The 17,288-nt window shown below is 37.7% G+C and overlaps 1 protein-coding gene across 1 annotated transcript in view; it reads left to right on the forward strand.

The window, feature by feature from the left end:
• Positions 1–222: 222 nt before the first annotated feature.
• SCaMC (Short Calcium-binding Mitochondrial Carrier) overlaps positions 223–17,288 on the forward strand; it is a 96,400-nt gene continuing 79,334 nt past the window's right edge. The window contains exons 1-2 of the mRNA XM_071666095.1: positions 223–512; positions 12,941–13,067. Of these exons, the coding sequence (XP_071522196.1) occupies positions 321–512; positions 12,941–13,067 (319 nt within the window). The 5' untranslated portion in view covers positions 223–320. The remainder of the gene's footprint in view (positions 513–12,940; positions 13,068–17,288) is intronic.

Consider the following 17,288-nt stretch of genomic DNA (forward strand, 5'->3'; position numbering starts at 1 on the left):
CAATACTCGCCCAATGAAAATAGTCAAGTTCTAATGTTAAACTAAGGTTAGACACATTGACTACAGTTTTCAACAACTTGGAAAATTGTGTCTATACAGAGAAATATAGATGTCGCGAGGATACCTAAAGGCTTTTACGTCCAGTGCTTTAGTGAGAGCAGACGATCGGGGTGGGATGAGAGAGAGATCCGAGTGCCTTAAGTCTCACGGTCTCGGGATCTATGATAACCGCTTTAGTCTGCTCTGAACAGTGGCATGGGAAGGACGTATAGATAAGAATATTGGTATTTAAACCCCCGTGGTTCAAATATCATCTCGTCATGCAAGACAACAAGGGTGGCTACTCCAGCCCCCACATTCATCATGTGTATGAGGCTCCCAGTGATGAGGAGGAGAGGCTTGGGTCGCTGTTTAATCAATTGGACCTGGATGGTGACGGAAGGATTGACGTGAACGACTTGTCAGAAGGCTTGAAGAAGTTGAATGTTCCTCAAGTTCCCGGGTATGCTGAGGTGTGTACACTCACAAAGCAGTTGTGATGGATGATTTTCTTTTTATGAAACACTTGTAGCTTTCGTCTTGCGGAGGTGGGAGGAATTAGAATGTCAATTTCCCTACTGTTAATCGTCGACGTTGTTACTTGTGTTTAAGTGTTCCAATTTGTTTAACATTAATGATCTGTAATGACTTTATGCTTTCTGAAAGGCAAATGGAAGTTAGATTCACCATCTCATGTGGATAGTTATATCATCCTTTTTATACTAGTGTATTTTAACAAAGGTTAAGCTAAGGTTATTTAGAAAATGTTGCATATTATTGATATACAGTGATTGCTATATTATATTATATATTACGTATGAACCTTTGACAATACTTCGAATTGAGGGAGAGTCAATGAAGGTAGATTTTTCAGATTTTAAAAGTTTATTCTCGAAGGAAAAGTTTCAAATAAATGAAAGGTTGTTCTGGTATGACCTCGTAACCTTGAACTTGGATCCGGGTTTGGAACTGTTTAACTATCATTGCGGCTGTTACTTGGTTATATTACAGCAGGTTGTTTGTGATTGGACTACAGGTTGGTCCTATTACAATAGGTTGTATGTAACTGGACGGCAGGTTAGATTCATTGTGATTGGAAGCAGTAGGTTTTTCAAAATTGTTTTTATATATTTATTTGAAGCAGTTGGTAAGTTTAGTGACATTTGAAAGATATTTATGGTTGTTTTACATTTTGGTTGTAAACGTTTAATTTAAACATAGATGTGAACGAGACATAACTCTAAAATTAGTATACTTATATATGTGAAACCATATGAATTGCTTCACTTTGGTTGTATGGTATAATGTAAGTGGGTAGAATGTTGAAACTGGGAAAATATGAGATAAAATCACAGTAAATAGATGAACAAACCTGACCAGGAAAGTAACATATTGAAGAGAACAAACCTGACCAGGAAAGTAACATATTGAAGAAATGTTTCCGTAAAATTTAAGGACAACATGAGTCTTAACATACAGAAGTGAAAGAAAGTCACATTGTTGAATCAGAGGGAAGTTGTGGATAAAGCTTATTTTCATTAAGCATATGAATGACAAAATGAATTCATGATCTAAGCAGAGATTAACCTTGCCCATAATATTAAACGTAAACCCAAGATGCTTACCTTTGAACTCTTACACTACATACATGATGATTTGCCAGTTTACATATGCATTGCAACTTGCTTTGGAAATTTTATTTTGTGTTTGGCAATATTTAACACATAAAGAAAATAATGGGGCATTATATGGAACATTATATTATACAGCATTTTATAGTATTCAATAAGGCTTACGTACACGTAGATGAAATACATACAAAAGATTGAGAGAACTTATGAAAACCATACTATAACCCTTCCTGTGGCTGAGATATTCATAGTTTTTCAAAGATATGGTCAAATTATTCCAGATATGCACAACTCTGGTACTGTATGGAATATTTTTTAATATACATTGGGGCTCATGCCCTCTAGGATTTTCCGCGTGTAATTAATGATACAGCTAAAGAAGATACACAAGATCCCATTAGGTCCTAGTATTGAATTCTCTTGGAGTTGGTCATTTGCTTTATGTCTTTTTCTTTTCCTTTATTATGTCAAAAGTCATTCCAACTCATTGTGAGCAGAAATTTAGGTTTTGCGTAGTACTTGCACTTTGCTTGAATATCTTCTCTCTCTGTCCTCTTTGTATTTTCTACCTCTCTCAAATGTAAAAGCTTTCCTTCATTATTCCACTGATGTCCAATCATTATATTAAAAACTGTTAGATTTCCTCTCAGTCTTCATCTAAGCAGTGAGCAAAGCTTTAGTTCTTCAACCACCCTTCATATTCTAACCTCCTATCCTGTTACCATCAGTTGCTCTTCTCAGCACTCTTTCCAGAATATCAATATAACCTCCCGCATGAGGTGACTACACATGATCTGGTCTTCATGTGGAATTTCACATACCCCGGGTATGCTTTGAGAAAATACTTTTTATTATACTTGATATTTTTTTCCTGTGTCAGCAAGGTAGCTCCAGGAAATAGACGAAGAACGATCCATCCACTCATACACATACACGCCCATACACACACATATGCATACATATCAACATATACAATATACATACATATACATACACAGCCATATACATTTATACACATGTAAATATTCATACTCGCCTGCCTTCATCCATTTCCAACACCACCCACCCCACAATAAACAGCATTGCCACCCCCTGCGTCAGGGAGGTAGCGCCAGGAAAACAGAAAAAAAAGGCCACATTCATTCACTCATTCTCTAACTATCATATGTAATGCACCGTAACCACAACACCCTATCCACATCCAGGCCTTGCAGACCTTTCCATGGTTTACCCCAGACGTTTCACATGCCCTGGTTCAGTCCATTGACAGCACAATGAACCCAGTATACCACATCGTTCCAATCCACCCTATTCCTTATACGTCTCTCACCCTCCAGCATGTTCATGCCCTGTTCGCTACAATTTGGTGTCCCGCTTCTCCATGTTCCCTCCACCTCTGACACATATATCCTATTTATCAACCTTTCCTCTCTCATTCTTTCCAGTGTCCAAACCATTTCAACACCCTCTTCTGCTCTCTCAAACACATTGTTATCACCACACATCTCTCTTACCCTTTCATTACTTATTCAATCAAACCATCTCACACCACATATTGCCCTCATACATTTCATTTCCAACATATCCACCCTCCTCAGTACAACCCCATCTGTAGCTCATGCCCTACAATCATATATTATTATTGGAATTTGCAACCATAGATTATTGTTGGAACTACTATACCTATTTTCTTTTTCTGAGATAATGTATTCTCTTTCCACACATTCTTCGTTGCTTTCAGAACCTTCGCATTTTACAAAATACTTACATGCAAATATTTAAAGCAATTTTTCAATCACTTCATGGTTCCTGTAACTTTACCAGCAGATTTCCTGCTCCAATTGGTTTATTTAAGACATTTTGATATACACACTGAGGTCTTTTTCTGTATCTGGTACTAATTCACTGAACGCCCATAATGCACATGAAGAATTTGTAAAGTTTGCTCTAACTTTACTTTTGTAAGTTCAATCTTTGTAGCTGTGTCTGGCACCAGACTGTATCACTTCTAATTAATTAGGCTGTATTAGACCATAGCTTGCAGGCCTATGTACTCACTGTAGCATTACTGATTTGTTACATTTCATTTTTAAGTTGAGTTAGTGCCCTTCTACCCTTTTCCTTTGTAAATTTACTCTTCCATGTGTATTCTCCACTCATCCTCTAGATCTCTTGACTCAGTACCCCTTATTTTATGTTGAATATGGATGCATCTATCTGTTTCTAAAGTACTAGACCATGCAGTTATTTCACCCCTTCCCCATCAATGTTTTAAGCACTGTCTTGCATAAGATTTTGCCAGTCATAGGTTTTAAGAAAGAAAATGGGCTGTCATTGTCAAGTACTGGAGATGTAGCTTTGAAGATAAGTATGATAGTAGGCTAAAATTTCAGAATAAGTAGATTGGTTTGCAAGTTTCATTTACACTTTTGCATTTATTAAAGTATTGGTGAAGAAGTATAGTACATATCTATTGTAGTTTAGCATTTACCTTTGTATTTTAATCTGAGAAGTGGTTAAGAATACCTAGCACAAAACGTTAGTAATGTAAAGAGGTTGAGACTTGTCCTTGTATGCAGGTGATATGTGATGTGGTCCCATACATATGAATATGCATTGCACGGAGCTTAATCACCTTTTACCACTTATTTGATGAAGACTGTTTCATGGTTTGGAGGTACTTCAGGAAAAAGAGAAATTGTCTTTACAAGTATCAGCAGATTGAAGAATGTATTTAGAAGCTCTTAGTATAACCCTGCAAAACATTGTTGATCATAAAAGTTTTCTGTAATTCTTTGTGAATAGAACAGACTTAGGCTATGAAAATATATCTCACAGAGCAAGCTTTGCATGTTCCACATTACCTGTCAGCAATTTTTTCTTTAGTTTAAATTTTTTTAACAATATGATAACTGTCTTATTTATTTGGTGCAGACACATCTGGATTTGTAAATCTTTCATAATATCAGTATAAGGTAAGTATATTTATCCTATACTCGTTATCTAACTTACCTTTTGACACGGTTCTTTTTATATTCATTATTTGGGATACCTTGCCAACATGCGACACCAAGATGAAAGAAAAACACCAGGAAAGGTGAATGCTTTGATGCTGTACTTTATTGTACCTGGACTAAGGGGACACTTAGATTTTATACTCTTACTCTTTATATGCATGTTGGTACAGTTGAATAATTTTAACTTGCTGTCTTTGACTCATGAGCTTCCTTTTTCCAAGCAAAACACTCATGCACTCAATTTAAAGATTTAGCTCCTCAGAATACTTTGTAGATGAGTGTATTTTGAGACCTGTTTTGTTAAGTTTATTAAGGTGCCACATTTTGTAATGCATGTATTATCAAGTAATTATTTTATTGACTTGTGATGCTTGGGATTTATCATATGGCAACAGTATTGCAGTTTCCTTCAAGGGTTAGATCATCCCATTATTCCTGTGTGAATATCTTGGATCTCCATGGGTTAGAAACCTCTTAACTCTCTACCTTTATGAGGCTAATCCCTTTTACCCCTTTGCTAACCACCTGTTTGCTTCTAGTGGCCTACTGGCTCTTTCCATCAACCAACAAACAATCTTTAAATGGCAATGATGTCCTCATCTTCAAGAGATGGTTACTGACCTGCTTCATAATTGGAGACGTATGGACGTTCTTCTGTAATAATTTGCCTGACTACAGAAATAGATTTTATAATCATCAGATAATCCCATTGTTATTCTCTCATACATTTTGGATAAGTAGGAGTCTAAGCACATATACATGTGTGTGTACTGTAGATAAGACTGGTGCAATAGAGTAGAACCGAAGCTTCTTAGTATGTTCATGGTTACTGGGATAACATTTCAGGAAAATTTGACATGTAATAAGTTTTTAAAGGCTTTAAGTCAGTATTCTTCATTACTAAAACAAGATTGAGTACAATTTACATTAAAGAACTTATGAACAGGTTATTGTTAAAAAATAGGACTGAGATACCAGAAGTTACAAAGTATTATGCCCCTTTGACATAGGACATACTTTAGTTAAGCTTCCTGAGTAGTGTTTTCATTATCTTATATGGGCAAGAGAAAGGTTTTTTGCTGCGTGAATGATTGTTGGAGGTTTATATACAGACACTACCTCTCTAATGCAGAAGTTTTTGTATCCAGGCCTTAATCTTTTCACTGCAGACATCCTGATATCCACTATACACAGTGTGTGCAGGATTTTCTCAAATGTTGTAAAAATAAAAAAGAGCTCCATAAGCTCAATATTACAGCTAAGACATATCTTTCTGGACTAAGAGACTTGTTTTGTTGGTTTTCCATGTCAGAGATAATTGTTTTTTAAAGGTATCCTCCACTGTGTCCTTTTGAAGGAACGATGAACAGTAGAGGTCTGTGGCGATCCTGGGTTTCCCATCTTTGGGGCATATGGACCCTTGTATGCCACATGATGACATTTAAGCATTAAATTGAATGTGATTATCTTTATTTTTTAATTCTTTTTCCACTCTTTTTTTTCTTCTTTTAAAAAAGTTTATCTTCAAACACTCACCATCCATGTTGGTATTCTCATTAGGCTGACATGACAGTTCAACTGTTGAAAGTGATATAAGTTTTGAACTGTGAAGAACTAATTCCTTCTAGCACAGCTTCTTGTGAGCATTAGCTCCAGTTGTTTTTACTATCCCTAAACTTCTCTTTTCCTTGATAAACCTTTCTTTGAACCAGTGATAAACACCAGTGAGTTGATGTCCAAGATCAAGAAATTATGTGGCAGGTTGTTACCAATGGCTAGTGGATTATGACATTGTTGAATGGCATTTGCCGAGTGGTTAGTGGGTAGATTCAGATCAAGCCAGTCGTAAGGAAGGATCAACTAAGTGACTAGCATATGATGAGAGGCATTTACATCAGCAGAAGGTAGGAAGTTCAGAGGTTTCCAAACCATAGGGATCCCAAAGATTCTCTCAAGGCTCACAAAATGCCCAAGAGAGAATCATTTTTTTGTGCTTCAAAACTTACATTTTTCAACATTAGCTACTTTTGTTGTACATGTAATGCAATTTATTGCTAATATAGTTTGGGAGTTAGCCTTAAAGATTTTGAAATACTTAACTGTATCAACATGAGATATTATTCTGCAACAAAGAATTTCTGTATTATTAACTTTCATTTGTCCTCTGTGAAACAAAGTTGATATGCTGGTAGTGCTTAAAACGTGGCTAGAATTTTTTTTTTTTTTTTTTTTTTTTTTTCACTGTCTCCCGCGTTTGCGAGGTAGCGCAAGGAAACAGACGAAAGAAATGGCCCAACCCACCCCCATACACATGTATATACATACGTCCACACACGCAAATATACATACCTACACAGCTTTCCATGGTTTACCCCAGACGCTTCACATGCCTTGATTCAATCCACTGACAGCACGTCAACCTCGGTATACCACATCGCTCCAATTCACTCTATTCCTTGCCCTCCTTTCACCCTCCTGCATGTTCAGGCCCCGATCACACAAAATCTTTTTCACTCCATCTTTCCACCTCCAATTTGGTCTCCCTCTTCTCCTCGTTCCCTCCACCTCCGACACATATATCCTCTTGGTCAATCTTTCCTCACTCATTCTCTCCATGTGCCCGAACCATTTCAAAACACCCTCTTCTGCTCTCTCAACCATGCTCTTTTTATTTCCACACATCTCTCTTACCCTTACGTTACTTACTCGATCAAACCACCTCACACCACACATTGTCCTCAAACATCTCATTTCCAGCACATCCATCCTCCTGCGCACAACTCTATCCATAGCCCACGCCTCGCAACCATACAACATTGTTGGAACCACTATTCTTTCAAACATACCCATTTTTGCTTTCCGAGATAATGTTCTCGACTTCCACACATTCTTCAAGGCTCCCAGAATTTTCGCCCCCTCCCCCACCCTATGATCCACTTCCGCTTCCATGGTTCCATCCGCTGCCAGATCCACTCCCAGATATCTAAAACACTTCACTTCCTCCAGTTTTTCTCCATTCAAACTCACCTCCCAATTGACTTGACCCTCAACCCTACTGTACCTAATAACCTTGCTCTTATTCACATTTACTCTCAACTTTCTTCTTTCACACACTTTACCAAACTCAGTCACCAGCTTCTGCAGTTTCTCACATGAATCAGCCACCAGCGCTGTATCATCAGCGAACAACAACTGACTCACTTCCCAAGCTCTCTCATCCCCAACAGACTTCATACTTGCCCCTCTTTCCAAAACTCTTGCATTCACCTCCTTAACAACCCCATCCATAAACAAATTAAACAACCATGGAGACAACACACACCCCTGCCGCAAACCTACATTCACTGAGAACCAATCACTTTCCTCTCTTCCTACACGTACACATGCCTTACATCCTCGATAAAAACTTTTCACTGCTTCTAACAACTTGCCTCCCACACCATATATTCTTAATACCTTCCACAGAGCATCTCTATCAACTCTATCATATGCCTTCTCCAGATCCATAAATGCTACATACAAATCCAATTGCTTTTCTAAGTATTTCTCACATACATTCTTCAAAGCAAACACCTGATCCACACATCCTCTACCACTTCTGAAACCACACTGCTCTTCCCCAATCTGATGCTCTGTACATGCCTTCACCCTCTCAATCAATATCCTCCCATATAATTTACCAGGAATACACAACAAACTTATACCTCTGTAATTTGAGCACTCACTCTTATCCCCTTTGCCTTTGTACAATGGCACTATGCACGCATTCCGCCAATCCTCAGGCACCTCACCATGAGTCATACATACATTAAATAACCTTACCAACCAGTCAACAATACAGTCACCCCCTTTTTTAATAAATTCCACTGCAATACCATCCAAACCTGCTGCCTTGCCGGCTTTCATCTTCCGCAAAGCTTTTACTACCTCTTCTCTGTTTACCAAATCATTTTCCCTAACCCTCTCACTTTGCACACCACCTCGACCAAAACACCCTATATCCTATATCTAGAAATTACTATACTCAAATGATTTCAAGACTTGACATTGATTTGTAGACCAAGATCTTTTGATTTATATATTAGGAAGACCCACATTTGTGGGCATTGGCACTTGAGTCGTAATTCAAGAAAATAATGAGGATGTACAGGTAAAAGAATTATGGCTGTAGCTTGCAGTAACTATTTTGTCTTGTTTTTGTTTTTTGACTAAAGGTATTCAAAGACCAACATTTAGTTAACTAACACAGCAAAAAATCCAACTTTCAAATAAAGTGACCAGTAAATATTAAGCTGTAATATCTTAAGAAATAAAATAAAGCTTTCTTTTTTTATACATACATTTTGCATTTTAAAATGATTTTCTGTCACTTTGCTTTTATATGTGTTCATATAGAGTAGAATAGAATAGAATAGAGTGTTTCTCCAGATCATGAGGAGTAAACTTGATACAAATGTCTCACGGCTCATCGGTGCAAGTCTTGAGGGTGGATCCGACTTCTTCCTTGTCTTCCTCCTCAGGCTGTGCTTCAGCTGTACACATTGGCTGCCACAAACTCTTCGTGGACTACAAGGTTGATTCTCAGTGTCAACAGTGTGTGGCATTCCAAGGATCACTCATATTTCTAGCATCATTGCCATTTCCTGCTTTATGCTTGTAAGGAACCAGTGGCTTCGCATCACTTACGTGTAATGCTTATGAATGTATTTGCTATAGAAATAGTGTAGGAAAGTACAAGCTGTTTTCTTTAAATTCTCCATATTTTGTAACTAGTGTTATCATAGTAACTTCTCTTTTACGCATTGTTGCATGATTTGAATTAACCAGTAACATAACATAGGTATGTGATAACATAGAATCATATGTTCTCAGTACTGTCTTCATGTCTTTGCTTCCAATATTTGAAACCTTCCAGAATGCTGTGTTAAACTTATATGGTTTAAAACTGTATTAAATGTTCATTTTTATTTATACAGTGGATTTCCATTTTTTCAGATTGCATATTATAAATCTGAAATATAGTCCTGTATGTCCCATTGACAGGCTGATTGTATGTATTATGCTGTTAAAGATTTTTGAAATGTAACTGGCATTGCTGAACCACTTTAATGTAATAATCAAAATGATTGAGGGATAGGGGGTTGACCACATTTTGTTTTTCTTATTTGGGCAAGATGTGGAATAACCACAAAGCAGACAAGATGAAATGTATGCAACATTTATGGGTATAGAAAATGCATGTTAGAAAAACTATTGAAAAGTTATAAGTCCTTTCTTGTAACTTTATATATATGTATGCAGACTCCTGAGAGAAATTATACAAGCTGATGACAGAGTGTAGGAGACTATGTTAAAGAATTTAAGAGTAAATATAAACTAGAATAAGATAGTAGGTGCAGTAGGGGGATCAGATAGGGTGGTTTGAGTGTGGATGGGGAGGACCTTGAAGAAGTGGAATACTTTAGGTATCTGGAAGTGGACATAGCGGCAGATGAGGCTGAATGAGTCACTGAGTGGGAGGGGGGCAGGTCTTTGGTGCAGTAAGGAGTGTGGAGGAGAGGTCATTGTCTGTTTGGGCAAAGATGAATATTTCTGAAGGTATAGTAGTAATGATGATGTTGTTTAGATGTGAATCATGGGAATTGATCACAAAGGAAGATGGTGGGCAACATGAAATACCTTAGGCTGATATGTGGTGTGAAGTGGGTTGATCATGTAAAGGATAAGTGTAAGAGAAAGGGATGTTTGATAAAGAAAGTTGGCCAGGCTTTGCTGAAATGGTTTTGCATATTGAGTCATTGAGCAGAGATTGAGTTAAAGCATTTACATCTCAGAAATGAAGGGGGAAAACAAATAATGAGATAGTGATTGGGGATGATGAAGGCTTTGGGGATATTAAGGTCTGAACGTTTCAGGAGGGTGAGAAGCCTTCATGGAACAATGATGTGGATGAATATGGTACATGTGGGCAAGACATGCTGTCAGTAGGCTGAACCAGGGTGTATAAAGCATTCAAGATGGAGTACTCTTTGGGGCATGGCTGTGGAGTTAGGCTCTGTTTTCAGGATGTTATACATGAAAGCTAAGGAGTGGATGTGTGCAGTTGAGGTTGTTGTTTGTTTGTTCCTAATGCTACCTCACAAAGGCAGAACAGTGGAATATAACAAGCTGCAAGCAACATCTGCATGCAATCTAGGACCAGCAGAATGAAGGAAAGCTGCCTGCAACTCCCAGCTGCGCACATCCTTGAAGTGTCCCTATTTTCACTACCAGACCACTCAAAATAATCCACTCAGAGCAGTCTCTGGCTGCTTAGCTACCACAAACACTCAACACCTGCACAGTAAAACAAACATGCTAGGCCATAAGTTCTTTTCTGCAACACTAGACCCACCACATCCAAACCTCTTTATTAATAACCACCAATCTCTGTACAGAAATAGAAAGTTTTTCCATGCCTCACGCTTCAACAACCTTTTTTGTCAGATCCCCTGACCCCCCAGCAAAAATGATACTGACAAAATGCATACACATTGAAATGACCCAACAAGCACTAAACAACCACCCTCCTCACTCAGTCATAAACACCACCCCAAGAGACATACATCCATCTCAAACGATGTTTCTTAGGCAAACATGAGTTACACTATCCCATTTAGGCTTTGGACATCACAACAAAGCAAACACCAATTCAGCATACCCCAGATTCTACAACTGCAATGAAGACACTGACACTTACTGCCCAATTTCCTAAGACTCTCCCCACATAGACACACACTCACATCACTGCACTTTATGATACTTTGCAAAGGCATTTATTTCATGAAAGCCGCCTAAATAAAAGTAATAGAGTGGCTGTTTAATTATGTAGAAGCATAGGACTGTTCAGAGAAGGGAATTTTGTATAATTGACTTACTGTGTTCCCTGAGTATACTTTATCCCTGTTTGGCATTTTTTATATTTTCATATTGCAGTCCAGTCCAATGATACATAAAGTCTTAACCCATTTCTTTCAGTGTTTTCTCCTTTTTCCCATTTTTGTCCCATGTCTTTAGCAACATTTAAGCTTGAGATTAGTGTCGGAAACATTTATAGACTTATCACTGTCCCTCCAAGATTGTATTCGTCTATGTTTGATTGTTTCCATGTAGATTTATCTTGCAGATTCTCAACATTCCCTCTGCTTCCCTTGTTATTTACCAGAAGACTTTATAAGGCAGATCTCATGTCGATTAACTTTTCCTGAATGAAAGCAAATGACAATTTTACATAATTATTTTCCATGCAGTATTTAGATCCATTGATTGGTGTTGTGCTATACATGTAACAGTACCTCTCTGGCCGATGAATGTGAGTGTGCCACATACGGTCTGTGGCATTTAAAAGTCCTGGGTGCAGTAAATTGCATAGTACCTGTAGTGAGTCAGGTGATGTCAACTCACTTGATATTTCCATATCCTTTGTCCATATTTTTTCAACTTAGCAGGTCAATATCCAACTGAATGAGGTGGAGGATAGTGCATGAATTTTGCACTCTCAGGCAGCAAATAACATGTATGTAGATAATGTATTTAGATTTTATTTGCATCATTTGCATAGATGTATATGAATAATGGGACATATGATATTGAAAAATACGACTTGGTTGCATAGTGAGACATGTATTATTATGGCATTAGGAGGGTACATTGTATGGCTGACAGTGTTGCAGTGTGAACATTTTTTCATTTGATAAGCTTGCTCGAAAGATTATGCTTGTGCCAGTAGCCACCCTACTTTGAATGCAGGAAAAAGCAACATTATGTTGTTTGATGAATATTGTGAACTGTAGGCAGGAGGATAACAAGCTTACAACAAGCTAGATAGGTTGTCCTTTTAGCCAGTCAGGAAGGTTAGGGCAGAGGACTCCTGTTCTGCAAAACTGATTCCCACATCTGTGCATATATGTATGACTCACCTCATGTAAGTGGGGTGAGTCGTAGACATTGATAGATGCTTTTATTGTCATTATCTGTTAATCAGCCTTGTTATGTTTATCATATTTGAAGATCAGGGATACTTTGTGATATTTCAGGTCAGCTGAAATTGAGATCCTAACACAAGTCAAGTTTTGAAGTTTTTTTTTTTTTTTTTTTTTTTTTTTTTTTTTTTTTTTTAAATGCCAAAGCTGCTAACTATTGCAGTAATTTTCTTGCTTATAATTGTGTCAGCAAAGAATCAGATATACAAATCTTGATTTACCCTTTCCACAGATGCTGATCCAGCGAGCAGACATCAACAAGAGTAATGACCTGTCATTTGCAGAATTTGTCAACTATGTTCAAGAACATGAGAAAAAACTCTTGTTGGTGTTTCACACCTTGGATGCTAATAGTGATGGTATGTTTACTATCAGTACATATTGACTTGGGTAATCAATTCATCTTTTATTCTTTAAAATGAGAATATGCACTTTTGATCTTTCCCTGTAACCAACAAATTTTACATAGATATGAGTTTACATAATGTGTTTGGGCATGGTTAGATACAAACAGTACATGAATTTTATTTTAATTGAGTAATGTTTCAGAACATGATTTTAGGTTGTTTTGGAGTAGATTTCTTAATGTGCTGTTGTAGACTTTCTCAAGAAGGCAAATGAGTGTTGTAGACTGCTTATTTAGGATTTTCTCTCTATGTATGGGTGATGTTAAGGTGCCTTAGGATTGATAGAATGCCTATATGGTGCGATTGTATGGAGATAAGGGGAACAAAAGTGAGCGCTTAAATTATTGAGGTATTATTTTATTGAGTATATGTGTTGCTTTGCATGGGGGAGTGGTAGCATACACTGAACAACATTCTGGGGAAAAAAAGCATGGCTAAAATGGTAGAGCATATGTAGATCAGGTGTTTGCTTTGAAGAGAATTCATATTTGATAATTATTGATACATACTTCTACAGTGAGAAGAATTTATAGGTGGCATTTTTGGATTTTGAGAAAGCATATGATAGGGGTGATAGAGATGCTTTGTGGAAGAAATTACAAATAATGGTGTGGGAGAAATATTACTAGAAACAGTGAGGAGTTTTTTATCTCAAAAGAAAGGCATTCGTGTAAGTAGGAAGAGAGCCTGATGAGTGTTTCTGAGTGAAGATAGATTGTTAACAGGGGAGTGTGATGTCACCAATGGCTGTTTAGTCCATTTATGGGTAGGGTGTTGAGGGAGGTGAATGAAAGGCTTAGCAAATCTGGAGGAGGCAAAGAAAAGAGTTAGTTACTGCTTGCTGATAACACAGCACTGGTGGCAGACTCAAATGAGAAACTAAAGAAGCTGGTTTCTGAGTTTGCAAGAGTGTGTGAAAGGAGAAAGTTAAGTGTAAATATGAATTGAAATAAGGCCATTGGGTTTTGCAGAGGAGAAAGATAAGTTACGTAAGGTATGAATTTGAATGGAGAGAACCTATAGGAAGTGCAGTGTTTAAGATACTTGTTGTGGATGTTTTGGAGTTATGAAATGCTTAGGGGAAAGTGTTTGGTTGAGTGTCCATTTATCTTCTTATCTGTATCTCTTACACCCATTCTCTTTAGAAACTTCCTCAAGGGGGGTGGCCACAGCAAAAGAGTCTCAGGAACTAGTAAAGTCCAGTGCTGCTTCTTAGCCTTTAGTTCCTCACCCATAAGAGGTTACTGGCAAAGGGCAGCTCTAGTGCAGTTTCCAGAGGCTTTAACCTAATGCCCCTACCAACCACTACTGTCTTACGTGTCTACCAAATGTTCCAACCTATTACTTCTTCCTAATATTCCCACATAATGTTCCTTCCTGCTATTCTTACCTACTGTGCTTACGTAATACTTCTATCTAATGTTCCTACCTATCACTAGGAACAGATGAAGGATAGCCTCATTTCATCGGATCCAATCTCTCTCCGCTGTGTATAGCACACGGAAACAAGAGCCCTCAGTTCACAGCCAAGTCCTCTCAGACCTCTTTGTGGTTTCCCATGACTGCATGATATACCCTGGTTTGGCCCATTGACAGTACATTGCCTAGTGTATAGCACATCACTCCAGCTCACTCTATCCCATGCATACCTGACAACCTTTTGCATATTCAGCCCCTACTATCCCAAAGCCTCTTTCACTCCATCCTTCCCTCTTCTTCTTGGTCTTTCTCTCCCCCTTCCTCCCTCCACGTGTCACCTAACCTAACCTGGACATGTAGTAGAGTCAAGCACGTGGTACTGCTCCATATGTCCCCTCTTGTTCACTTGTGGTTGTTATCTGTTCTTGTTGCATCTTTCGTTGCTGCTTTACAGAGTTAGACAGTTATATCCGTCCAGAATATGGAGGATATTTATTCTTAGGTAATTTCAAGCCTTCATCAGAATAGTCCAGATTGTGTATATATCACAAAAAAGTAAGTACAAAGTTGCAATAGACCAGGCTAGATTAGGTTTTGTTAAGACAAATTTTGACACCATCTGCTAAAAGATCACACCAAAACCATGTTAAACAACTTTTTTCACCACCGTTACTTTCCATTTGTAGATATGCATCCCAAATCTTAAGAAAATTTCATGTCTAGACTTTTGGTAGTTAATTTGTGAGTTAGCAGAATATTATAACAGTTGAGCAGTATGCACAATGATAAATGCAAGTTCCTTATCACCTTGGTATTTTCAAATATTAAGCATGCTCATGTTTTCAGTATATTTTAAACTTAAATGATCAGGGGGTCAGTGACAACTGCGTAGTGAGCCAGCATTTCACAGGTTGTTCAATCATGCTCCTTTGACCCAGGTAGCTGTCTTTTCCTTCTGCTGCATCCATATGTGGACTGCTGGCATTATGTCCATGGACATACAGTTTCTCCTTGTCAGACGTAACATTTGACAATACTTAACTCATACAGCTCATTCTTTCTAACTCTAGATTTTCCTGCATTAATTGCTATGTGCTAGCCCTGCCTTTCGGTGAAATGGTAGGAGCAATAGGTAGAAGTAATAGGTCGGAATATTAGATAAGAGCATTAGATAGAAACATTAGGTCACAGTAGTAGGTAGGAACATTAGCTAGAAGCAGTAGGTTGGAATATTGGATAGACTTATTAGATATTAGTAGTTGATGTGAACACTCAGAAAACACTGCATTAGTTTCCCTTTGCCAGTGGCCTTTGAAGGATGAGGCACTGAAGTCTAAGAAGCAGCAGTGGAGTTTATCGATTATGGAGACTTTTATTGTGGCCATCCTTTCGAAGGATTTCACAAAAGGAACAGGCATCAGAGATATGGATAGATAGATACACAATCTTTTCAAGTCCCAGTTGCCTTGCAGAGGAGAAACTACATATAAGTTTTATATATTGTTTACAGTCTGTATGATCCTTCAGTTCTGTATTTGTTTTGATTAGAATGCATTCATCGGTAGCAGACTAGTAGATATAATCTAAGTATCTCATTACAGGCAAATCTTACCACACATATAGTAATCTTCTGACATCCATATGGCTGCCAGGTGGATGACATGTCAATAAAAATCACATTTACTATCCTTTGATTCAAATGGGAAAATAGCTGAAATAGCACATTACATTACATAGTCTTATATTTGTATGTCATATACTCTTTTGTTTAGAAATAACTTTGTCTCTGTTTTCACTCAAAAAAAGTTTGTATCACCATAAGAGCAGTAAGTGTAAAGGCATGGCACAACTTGACGAGTGTGAGTTTCAACTTTCTGATATGAATTTAATGTTCGTATCTACGTGTTTCATGAAATGTGAGTGAGCCACTCAACTAGAGTAAGCTTAAAATATATAACTATTCTCCAACGAAGAATATGGTGAAGAGAGACACTTGTACATGTTGGATCCTTAGTGATCATCTGCTGTATGCTCCTCCTTGGATGCCAATCCCTGAAGGTCAGTAAGCACCATAAGATACTACTGTGTTGAATAATGTTTCTGATGTCCATATCCATGACTTTGCAGATTATCTCACAGCCATCTTTATTGGGCATATGAGAATATGAAGTGGTAATTAATGCTCATGAAAATCAAGTGATTACATTACCAATTTTACATTTTCCCATGTATGAGCATTGACATATTTGACAATGTATTAATTGGGAACCTGAGTCTATGAGTGGTAAAGTGGAAAGATAATGACTGCTGATGGAGGAAAGGTGGATAGTAGTATCCACTTACAGGGAAACTTTTTTCTTAGCTCTTGCTCTGGCTGGAATGAGAAATTTTGTTTCCAGTGCATCCATGATATATGTGTCATCCTCCTGCTTCATTGTTCTTCCTAATTTCAGTGCCACTTGTTTTTCAGCTAAATCTACCAGTGTTGATTCACCTGCCTCCGTATCTGTTTGTATCAGAAATCATCTATTTTGCAAACAGGCATTGATCCTCTATTCTCTTAATTTTTTCTGTCCTTGCATGTACTGGACCATAAATATTCATGACTGATCTGTCTCTAACAGTGCATGTTATTATCTCTACAGCTTCACATATTTCTTGTGTCTGTATGTTTCGGTTTCCTTATGTCTCTTTTTCACCAGTTTTTATGCTCTGGTGTTGTTTGAGTTTAGAAAGTGCTTACCACTCCTCACC

This window comes from Panulirus ornatus, chromosome 10, assembly GCF_036320965.1.
Source record: "Panulirus ornatus isolate Po-2019 chromosome 10, ASM3632096v1, whole genome shotgun sequence".
NCBI classification, from domain to species: domain Eukaryota; kingdom Metazoa; phylum Arthropoda; class Malacostraca; order Decapoda; family Palinuridae; genus Panulirus; species Panulirus ornatus.